The sequence below is a fragment of the Eubalaena glacialis genome, chromosome 13 (assembly GCF_028564815.1).
Source record: "Eubalaena glacialis isolate mEubGla1 chromosome 13, mEubGla1.1.hap2.+ XY, whole genome shotgun sequence".
Lineage (NCBI taxonomy): Eukaryota > Metazoa > Chordata > Mammalia > Artiodactyla > Balaenidae > Eubalaena > Eubalaena glacialis.
Window position 1 is genome coordinate 93,973,560 of NC_083728.1, and position 10,619 is coordinate 93,984,178.

Sequence of the window (10,619 nt, forward strand, 5' to 3'; positions counted from 1 at the left end):
AAACTAGAGCTGGAAGAACCCTCAGCCCCCCGGCCCCCGAGGCCCAGAGGAAGGGGAGGAGTGGCTCGGGGGTCCCCAGGCTGGTGGGTGGCCCGGCCAGGACTCATCACCCACAGGCTGCAGGGGCGTGCTGGGGGCCTCTGCAGTCACCCCGGCCCAGGCTGTGGTGGCATTAGCTGAGTCAGTGGCCATTGTGTGGGCGGCCACCAAAGCCCAGGGCCAAATCCCATCTGCCACTCCCTGGTGGGCCGGCCTGGGGAAGGGGGCGTGTCAGGACACCTCCCACCACCGTGTCCTCCAGCCCCGCCTCTGCCAGCCCAGAGCGGGCAGCTCAGAGCTGGAAGGGCCTGGGCTCAGGGAAGGCGGGAGGGGAGAGCCTGTCCCCCATGGGAGAGTAGCCGTGTGCCACCGGAAATGGCAGGCCGGCCTAGAAGGGGGGCTGGCACAGCGGGGGAGCCTGGAAGGAGGTTCGGTGCCACACTGAGGCCATTAGGTCCCTGGGGTGAAGGGCAGGTGTCGGGAGGGGGGCGTTGAGGTCTGTGACTAGCCCACGGCTCCTCGGCCACCCCACAGCTCGGCCAGGAGCTGCCCAGGGCCTAGTCACCGGGTCACGGTAAACAGCGGTCAGAGGCGCCGGCCGCCCGCATCTGGGCGGGCAGGTCTGTCCTGCGAGAGGCTTGGTCAGCGTCCAGCCCCGGGCAGGGAAATCAGGCCCGGCCGGCCAGGCCGCCTCTCCGGAGTGGGTGCCGGTTGTGAGAGCAGCCGCCAGGGGTGGGGCCTCGTTCGGCCAGAGAGCCCCATGGGTGGCTGCTCGGTCAGCCTCTCCCCGGCCCCTCCCAGGACCGGGGTGCTGAGTCCCTCGCTCCCCCAGACCCGGTACCTGTGTCAGTCGTGCCCTCTAAGCAGGTGAAGCACACCTCACCCACCCCAGGCCCCTGCTGCTCCCGGCCGCGCCTGGTATGTGGCCCTGCTTGGGGTCTGGGGTCTAGGGCTAGGGGGAAGGCAAGGGGGTGCTATCCCAGGTCCCCAGGGATTGCAGGTACCTGCATGCCGTACCCCAGGCAGGGGCTGGCAGACCCTAAACTCACGTTTGCTGATGAGAAAGCAGAGCCCCAGCGAGGTGCAGGGGCGTGCCCAGGTGGCCAGAGAGCAGGGGCAGGCGAAGGGCTGAGTGCCGGGGCTGCCTCTGGAGCAACCTGGTCGGGAAGCCAGAGAAGGAAGGAGAGCCCCGGGTTTGTAAAATGCAGCCGAGCGGACAGCGCTGCAGGTCCAGGCGCCGTGGGCAGGCGGGGCTCGGGGGCGGGCGCGTGGCTCGCAGGAACCCATGTCGGCTGGAGAAGGGCCAGACCACACCGGCCAGCCCTGCTGGGCCAAGTGGGAGCCCACGCGGAGGACACCGGCGCCCCGGGCGTGGGCTGGGGAAGGCGCGGGGTTCCCGACGAGCCTGTGGAATTTAAAGAGGTGAAGAGAGAGAGGAGGTGACATCTGAGAGGCAGGAGGAGAGTCGGCACCGGAGGAGGCCGTGAGGGGAGTCGGGCCAGGTCCCGGGGCTCTACCTGAGTCAGGATGGGGGCCTCAGGGCGTGTCTGGGGGACTCCCCAGGGGGGCGGTGTGGGCGGAGGGGTGGGGGAACGGGGCGGTGTGTCCGAGGGGCTGGCAGCCTCCCCCAAGACCTTCCTGTACCCTTGGGGGACCCTGGACACGTGGGAGCCCCCGACTCCCACCTCTGAAAGTGTCCTTGACCCCACGACCCAGGGCCGCAGGGAGGGTCGGGTGGCACCAAGGACAGGACCGTGTGGGCACTTAGTCCCCGTACCCAGGGTGGCAGACTGCTGAAGCCCCCCACCCTGCCGGCTCCTTCAGGAGCCCGGGGGTGGGTGAGCCCTTCCCACTGGCCCAGGGCTGACCACAGGGCAGGCACAGTGGCCTGTCTGTGACTCACTCACACCCCCTCCTCCCCCCCACCCGCCCCCTGGCAGAAAAAAACAGAAATGTTTCCAATGCACCTCTTGGGGACGGGGGCCTTTTTAACCAAGGTGAAATTCTCATAATAAATTTACCTGTTTTAAAGTGGCACTTAATACACCCTCAATGTCATGCAACTGCCACCTCTATCTCCTTCCAGAACTTTCATCACCCCAACTGGAAGCCCGTACCCATTACGCACACAGCCCACCCTGGCCCACTGCAGACCCCTCCCCCATCTCAGGCCCAGGCAGCAGCTGCCTGGCCTTCTGGCGCAGGCAGGTGAGGGCACCTGGCGGCAGGCAGGTTCCTGGGAGCCAGCTGCCTCAGCAAACAGCCGGGGGAGGGATAGAATGTCAAAGGGGGAGGGAACAGCCCTCCGCTCCTCCCCTCTGCCTGGGCACCTCCCTGCAGCCAGAGGCTCCGGTGGGCCACCCGGGAGTTGAGTGCTGGCCGCCTGTCCCCAGGCCTGGCCCAGCCTCCAGAAGGTAGCCTGGTCCCACCCCCGCTGGGGCCGCCCGTGGGGGCCATGTGGCCACACAAATGACCAGCCAGGCTTCCCTGGAGGCCGGGCCTCCCAGGACTGGCCCAGGAGCTTCCTGACTGAGAGGTAGGTGCCAGACCCTGTGACCAGGTCTGGAGGGACGGGGGAGGCGCCCGGCACCCCAGTGGGTTACGAGCAGCTGAAGCACAGGGCACCCAGGGCTGGCAAGCGGGCTTGGGGTGGCCAGGGGCCCTGGCCAAGCTGGGCGCCAGACGGCTAGGCAGGCCCGGTGGGTGCAGGGCGCCTCCCCACCCCGTCTGCTGCTGCGGGCTGTGCCAGTCTGGCCTGCTTCCCGGACTCCACCCCGGGCAGGCAGGGCACCTGGGGCTCCCCGACTTTCTCAGATGTCTTTGGCCCCTGAAAAGCAGGCTCCCTGCAAGCCCGGGACACCAGAGGTGGGGACCGACTGCCCCAGGACACAGTCAGGCAGCTGGTGTCTGCACCCAGGTGGCTGACCCTGGGGAAGAGGGCGCCCAGGCCCGGGCCTTGGACGTGGGTCCCTGCACACAGAGGGCTGCCCAGAGCCCAGGCAAGCGGGCAGGAGGGTCGGACTGGAACTCCCACGGGAGGGACGGTGGCCGAAGCCCAGCGTGCCCCGCTCAGCACGGCCTCCCCGTCCCTGCCCCGCTCTCTCCCCCTCACAGGCACTGGGGCTGCTTCCAGCGTCTGGGTGCACCTTTGCCCTCCCTCCTCCCCCATCTGTGTCCTCCCTCGCCTCTGCAGATGACTAATGCCTCGGGGCTCCTGGGACCCCCCCCGCAGGCCGTGCCCGCCAGGCCGCAGGTGGACCGCGTGGGGAACAGCTCCCAGGGCACCTCCCAGCTCTTCCTCACCACGGCGCTGGCCCGCGGCGTCTCGGGCGTCTTCGTGTGGACCGCCCTGGTGCTCACCGGCCACCAGGTGAGCCCTCCCCTGCGCGCTCCCTTGGGACCCACTCTCCGTGAGCCACAGCTCAGCCTGGCCCTGGCCAGCCCTACTGGGGCTGTGGGTCCACGAGCGATGGCCTGGGTGTAGACCTCGGAGGCCTTCGGGCCAGAGGCCCAGGGGCTCGCGGAGGCAGCATCGGGCCAGGGGAGGGGGCAGGGGAGGGAGAGAGCTGGGCCCGAAGGTGGGCGGCCTCTTCCAGGCAGAGGGAAGAGCTCCAGCCGGGCGCCAGGCCCTTCCCCCGGGGCATTTCGTCGGCCCCTCAGCCTGTTCACTGAGGTCAGCAGTACTGTCCCCTTTCACAGACGAGAAGACTGAGGCTGGGAGAGGCCGGGGTCTTTCCCAGGCTCACGCAGCCGGGAGCAGAAAGGTCCTTCCCCTCCAGAGGTGCAGCATCCCCGGGAAAGCTGGTGAGGCTGGGACGTGGCTCTGTAAGGAGTGAGACCAGGCTCCGGGAGTGGAAGCAGGGTCAGAGCTTGGCTGGAGGGGCCCAGAGCTGGGGAGACAGGCAGCCCGCCGATGCAGCGGCGCCAGGCCTGGCAGCAAGAGCCAGGGAGCGGGTGACAGGAGGTGGTGCCCGAGTGCAGGGCTGGGCAATGGGGTCCCGAGCATCTCAGGCAGCGGAGGGGCTCGGGAGCCCAGGACTGCGCCAGAGAGACACGAGCAGAGCTGGGAGGGAGAGGGCTGCCTGGGCTGGAGGCACCCGGGACCCGTAGGAGGGGCCTCTGACATCATGCGGGAGTTTGGCCTTCAGCCCGGGGGTGCTGGGGAGCCAGGGGAGGCTGTCGTTGGGGGGAGCTGAGAGCAGAGCTGCCCCGTAGGATGACTTGGCTGGCATTGTCGTAGGGACTGGGTTGGCGGGGTGAGCCAGGGGCAGGGGGCAGTCAGGAGAGGCTGGCAGGGAAGCAGGTGGCCAGAGGCTTCTGAGGCAGGGTGGTACCCTCTCAGTGAGAGCTGCCTGCCGTGTGGTGCGTGTCCAGGTGTGGCCTCAAATAACCAGACTATAAGGGGGACACGGCAAGTGTATTAGTGGGCCAGGTGCAGCTGAGAGCGGCAGGAAGAGGAGGTCCCTTCCTGTTGGGGCCACCCGGGAGGTTTTCCTGGAGGAGGCAGCATTTGCCCTGAGTCTTACCAAGCTGCCCTGGAGCATCTGGACAGGGGGGTGGTGCATTTGCATCTGAGGGAAGCCATGCCTTCCTCCCTGGTGGCAGAATGGCTTTAGGTCTGGTGTCGGCTGTGATTTGTGGGACAAGGAGCAGCAAGGGGGACGGGCACCCAACGCCCTGGGTCCAGGCCAGTTCCAGCGACAGTCTGGGCCTTGGCTTTGTCCTCTGTCTCCTGCCCTGACCTTTTGTAATTCTGGGTGCCAGCTGGGCACGTGTGTTTGGAGCCCAGCGTCCTGGGCAGCCCACAGCCTGGACAGGGCTGATGGAGACCCCGTGGGTGGCACTTCCCAGGCCTCACCCTCTTCCCCGCCCCCACCCGCACTCCCATGGAGGAGTCCCACCCTCCCCACCCATTCAGAGCCCAATGGGACAGAGAGACTGGACCCTCACTTTAAAGACGGGGAACCAAGGACAGAGAGAACAGTGGCTTGCCAAGGCCCGCAGCCAGGCAGTGCCAGCCCAGGAGCAGAAGTCCGTCTCCTGATAGCTGGTCAGGCTGTGCCCTTCTGCCGCACCAGCTGGGGAGGGAGTGGCTGATAAGGAGCCTGACTCTGACGCCAGGCTGCCCCCGCCACTCCCCGTGCTGGGCCCTAAGAAGCTGGGTCTCTGCACACAGCCTGCCCTCTGCCTGCCCTCTCTCCACCTCCTCTCATGGCACCTCTTCCGGGAAGCCTCCCAGAGTTGCTTGGGACTACAGCCAGCTACCTGTTTGCCTGGCTCCCCGGGGCCTCTTCCTTCCAAAGACCCTGTCACTGTTTTTTTTTTGTCCTCGTAGAAAATGTGGACGATCTAGGAAGGTATACAGATAAACATGAGAACCACCCATCTTTTCCTTTTGTCCAGGGATGTCTTTCCCTTCATTTTTACCCTGCTTTTTCACACACCTGGGTCCTGCTCGGTTTGTCATCCTGATGTGACCGGTTGCGTTCTATCGGAGCGTCTCCCCACGTTGGCGATTCGGGGCTGTAGGGTAGCCCTCTGCGTGGCTGCATCTCAGTCACGGGCCCCACCACCGTGCTCGGTCTCGTGTGTGTCCCTACGATGAATGTCCTTGAACGCAAATCCTACTTTTGTTTCTGAATAAATCTGTTCCGTGGGATAAATCCCTAGAAAGGGTCAAAGGGTATCAGCCCTTTTAATGCCTCTGTGTCAAAATGCCGAACTGCTCTCCAGACCAGTCGTGCCCACGAGGGGGCCGTGACTGCCACCCATCCCCCTGCCCCAGGGGAAGTTCTCGTTGAATGAATGAGTGAATGAAGGAGCACGTGAGTGAATGCATGTTCCCAGTGCAGAGTGTCCGCTAAGGGCAGGGCCCAGGGAGGTTCGCTCTGCTTCCTCCCGCTTGGGTGGCGGGTGGGCCATGTCCCCCAGGCCTGCCTTGCTCCGCCCACCCAGATCTACCTGCACCTGCGCTCCTACACCGTCCCCAACGAGCAGCGCTACATCATCCGCCTGCTTTTCATCGTCCCCATCTATGCCTTCGACTCCTGGCTCAGCCTCCTCCTCCTGGGGGGCCACCAGCACTACGTCTACTTTGACTCCGTGCGGGATTGCTACGAAGGTGAGCACAGCTGGCTCCCCGGGGCCCAGAGCGGCCCCAAGCTGGGCTGGCAGGGGGAGCCAAGTGAGGGGCTCCCAGGCGCCTGCACTCCCCCCGCCTGCCCCGGGGCACCCCACCCTCCAGGCCTGAGTCTGGCTTAGCGAGGCCCCTGCGGGACAGTCGGGATTAGCGGCGCTAACGATACAAGACTCCCAGGCTCCCAAGCTGGGGGCGGGACTGCAGCTGGGCCTGCCCAGAGCCTGCAGGGGGAACGGGCCCTAGACGGGGTGGGGGGCGTCAGAGCTGCCGTGACTGCTGCAGGCCCCACCCCCACCAGGGATGGCATGTGGTCCCAGAACCCGGCCGGGAGCCCCCGTGAGGAGTGGGTCCTGCTGCGTGAACTGAACCCCAGCTGTCTTCTGGGAAATGGGCGCCAAGGAGTTCTGAGCGGTCAGGGAGCCTTCGTGCAGGCCGGGTGCTCTTGTGGACCGCCCAGGCTCACTGCCGACACCCCTGCTCTGCAGCCTTTGTCATTTACAGCTTCCTGAGCCTCTGTTTCCAGTACCTGGGGGGCGAGAGTGCCATCATGGCTGAGATTCGGGGAAAACCCATCCGGTGAGCGTCTCCCCAGAGCCCGCCGGGCACCCCTACGCCCAGGGTGGGCAGCCAGGCCAGTCTGGGGGTGTGTCCTCCAGGGACACACCTCAGGGACTCCCTCACCCCAGGCCCAGCTGCTTCTATGGCACCTGCTGCCTTCGGGGCATGTCCTACTCCATCGGGTTTCTGCGTTTCTGCAAGCAGGTGAGTGCCCGGCCCTTCCCAGCCACCCCCTGACCACCCCTCACCGCCCAGTGTGCTGGGGGTCCCTCGGCCCCTCCCCCGTCCCCTCACTCTCCTCCCCCACCCCCAGGCCACGTTGCAGTTCTGCATTGTGAAGCCCATCATGGCCTTGGTCACCATCGTCCTGCAGGCGTTCGGCAAATACCACGACGGGGACTTCAAGTGAGGCCGGGCTGGCGTGTGGGCAGGGAGTGGGTGGGCGGGCCCGGCCTGGGGGGCACGGGGGAGGTAGGCAGGGCTCAGCAGAGGGCTCAGCAGGGGCCAAATCCCCTCCCCCTCCTCCTCCTGGGAAAGGGCCGGGGGCAATGGCAAACAGACCCTTGTCACACATGTGCCCTGGGGACTCCAGGGCTTCGCGGCCCAGGCAGCGATGGGCTCCTTCCCCAGCGCTACCCCACAGCAGGGCCACTGGAGGGCAAGCGTGGATTTAAGGGCGCTCGGGCCCAGGGAGCCGAGCTCTGCGCTGGCCCGCACCCCCGCCCTGGGTCCACACGAACTCCTCACGCGCACGCGCACGCGCACGCATGCTCACGTGTGCACACGCACTCACGCTCACACGCACACGCACACGTGCAGACGCGTGCTCTCACGTGGGAGCACACAGTGCGCGTGCGCACATGCTCACACCGCTGACATGTACACGAAGCACCCACGCACGACTGTGGGTCCACGACGTGGGGGCTGTTCCCGTGCCTGGGAGGGTAGAGAGGGGAGGGGCAGCAGGGCTCCTGCCTGGAAGGGGGCAGGATCTGGAGACGACTCCCTGCAACCAGCTCCTCTGCCGCTCCCCTAGGGTGCCATCTGCAGGCCCTGGAGGGAGGGTCCAGGTCTGCGCCACTGCCGGTGCCCAGGCTGGGGGCCCAGGCCAATGGCACGGCTGGAGGGTGAGGACGGCACGGGGGCGCGGGCCCACCCTCACCACTGGCCCTGGCTCTGGCCCCCAGCATCCACAGCGGTTACCTCTACGTCACCCTCATCTACAACTCCTCCGTGAGCCTGGCCCTCTACGCCCTGTTCCTTTTCTACTTCGCCACCAGGGAGCTCCTGCAGCCCTTTGAGCCTGTCCTCAAGTTCCTCACCATCAAGGCCGTCATCTTCCTCTCTTTCTGGCAGGGTGGGTGGGGCTCCTGAGGCAGGGGCTGGGGCCCAGAGAGATCCCCCAGCTGTAGCTGGGTCAGCAGGCGGCCCTGTCAGCGGGAGGCCATCAAGCCCCTGGCGCGGGGGAGACGGTGGGCTCCCCACCCGGCAGGTCTGGCCCGATGTGTGGGGGAGAGGCCATGCGGGGGGCGGTGGAGCCCTGTCCTCGGCGTGCCCTGGGCCAGGCTCTGGGCACCGCCAGCCCCCACTTCTCAGGGGACGGTGAGGGGTGGGGCCGGGGAGAGGTCAGGACAGGCGCTCGGGCAGTTCTTGGATGTCCGTTGTGCCAAGGCCCCGGCTTTGGAGGCTCCCAGCCCCTCTGGACCTCAGACCCTGCAGACCCCCGCCAAGCCCATGAGGCCGGCCTCAGGGGGACTCTTGGCTGGGGCTGGCTGCAGTCCAGCCTCCTGTCCGGGGCAGGCACCTGAGTGGCCATCACCACCCCCCAGGGATGCTGCTGGCCATCCTGGAGAGGTGTGGGGTCCTCCCTGAGGCCCAGGTCATCGAGGGGAGCAGGGTGGGGGCCGGCACGGTGGCCGCCGGCTACCAGAACCTCGCCATCTGCATCGAGATGTTCTTTGCCTCTGTCGCCCTGCGCTACGCCTTCACCTGCCAGGTGTACTCGGAGAAGAAAGAGCGCTCGCCAGGTACTCGGGGCCCCGCCAGCCCCGGGCGGGGGTGGGGAAGGTGGCGCTGGTGCACCCGGACCATCACAGGGTGGGCCTGACCAGCTCCGCCCTCCCCGGGCCCCCCAGCACCATGTCCTTCTCCCCCGTCTCGCCCACGGGCCCTGGGAATGTCGACTTGATGGGCAGGGAGATGGCCCCACGGAGGACCCAAGCTCCAGACAGGTGCCTCACCTGCACGTGGTCCGGGGGAAGAGACCAGGCAGGCCGGCGGGCAGGCGGGCTGAACTCTGAGTGAGATGGGCTGGACCTGATGTTTGGGCCCCCCGGGGTCCCTCGGTGATAGGGGGTTGGCGCAGCGCCTGAGCCTGGGGGGCCCCAGCAACCATACCCAGGTGCCTGGACCAGCCTGACCGGAGAGGCCAAGGGGTGGCTGGTGCTGGTGTCCCTAAAGAGTGGCCCGTTTGGGTAGGGGTGGCCTGAGCCTGGACCGGTCAGCCTGGAGTGGCCGAGGGTGTGAAGGGTTCACACCAGGGCGGAGAGAAGATAGGGGCCAGCTCACGGCGGTCTCTCTCTGCCACTCCTGGCAGGGGTCTGGGCTGGGACAGCCCCAGTGCTGGGCCGGGGTGGAGAAGTTGGGCTGGGATTCTGGGGTCCTAGGAGTCACCCTCTGCGGGCCGAAGCCAGGGCCTGGAGATGCAGGAGCCCCGGCCCCAGGCAGGCCCGAGGCTGGTGGGGAGCAGGGTCAGATGGCGGGGTCCGGGTGCACGGGGGGAGATGATGGGGCGCAGGGAGCACCCCAGCCCACCCGCTGCCTGTCGCCAGCCCCCACGGCGCCCCTGCAGAGCATCTCCAGCGGCCTCAAGGAGACCGTGAGCCCGCAGGACAGCGTGCAGGACGCCATCCACAACTTCTCGCCCGCCTCGCAGCAGTACCTGCAGTAGGCCGCACGCGAGGCCCCGGGACCCGGCCAGGGCAGGGACCCCTTGCCCGGCACCCACCCTGGCATGGATGGTGGCTGCGGCGGGGGCAGGAAGAGCCGCAACATGGAGAAGAGGATGCTGATCCCCAGGGAGGAGCTGTAGGGGGGCCCCGAGGTCAGCGGCCGCCTGGCTGGGGTCAGTGGTCCAGGCCGCTGGGAAAGGACAGGGCCCCTCACCCACCGACCGTCTTACCAAAGGTCAGGCCTCTCCTGGGAGCCTCCTGCTAGGCCCGTGGAGCCCACTGCCCATCCCACCTCTGGCCAGTGGAGCGGGTCGCTTGGTAGCCCTGCCAGGCGCCCCGGGGCCGCACCATCGCCTGGTGGGCCCTCGGCCTCAGAAGAGGGCACCTGAGCCTGCCTGACAAGCCCAGGGACCTGCCAGGCTCACTTGGCCATCGGCTCAGGTGACCTCCCTGGATGGACAGCTCCCGGGCAGGGCTGGGCAGCCCAGAGCTGCGGGCCTTGCAGGCAGGAGGGCTCCGCACAGAGTGCAGGAGGTGGGGTGGCCCCGTGGAGGAAGGGCCGGTGTGGCTGCTGGGAGTCTGGGAGGGGCTGGGGTCACCGGTGGACGGCTCTGACTTCCTGGTGAACTGCACTTATTTATGCATAAACAGCCTGGGTTTTCTAGTGACTCTAGTGGCCTGTGTTCCTGCAGGGTCAGTGCTCTAATGAATGGACCACAGTGAGGCGGACAGATGAGACCCATCGTGCGAAGTCTGGGTGCAGCGGGGAGGGTCCCCGTCCACTCTGGGGCCGCGGGCCACAGTAGCAGCTGAGAGCGGGCAGACAACAAGCTCGGACTAGAGCCGGGATGGCCTGCCCCGCCGTGCGCACGGCTGTGCGGTCCGGAGCCTTGGCTTCCCCAGTTCAAGGCCCCATGCCAGCCCCGCCCGAG

At 67.2% G+C, this 10,619-nt stretch overlaps 1 protein-coding gene across 4 annotated transcripts; it reads left to right on the plus strand.

The window, feature by feature from the left end:
* The first annotated feature begins 2,374 nt into the window (after positions 1 to 2,374).
* Positions 2,375 to 10,355, plus strand: TMEM184A (transmembrane protein 184A). 4 transcript variants are annotated; one of them, XM_061209282.1, is made up of 11 exons: positions 2,375 to 2,575; positions 2,875 to 3,038; positions 3,233 to 3,409; positions 3,739 to 3,843; positions 5,995 to 6,160; positions 6,664 to 6,754; positions 6,865 to 6,940; positions 7,050 to 7,141; positions 7,924 to 8,093; positions 8,566 to 8,763; positions 9,568 to 10,355. In XM_061209282.1, the coding sequence occupies exons 3-11, from the start codon at positions 3,233 to 3,235 to the stop codon at positions 9,684 to 9,686; spliced, it is 1,194 nt and encodes a 397-aa protein (XP_061065265.1). In that variant the 5' UTR covers positions 2,375 to 2,575; positions 2,875 to 3,038; the 3' UTR covers positions 9,687 to 10,355. The 4 variants fall into 4 exon arrangements, 3 of the variants coding, with proteins under 3 accessions (XP_061065265.1, XP_061065267.1, XP_061065266.1); XM_061209284.1 differs by having other exon boundaries at positions 8,017 to 8,093; XM_061209283.1 differs by lacking the exon at positions 9,568 to 10,355 and adding an exon at positions 8,872 to 9,558.
* The last annotated feature ends 264 nt before the right edge of the window (positions 10,356 to 10,619 follow it).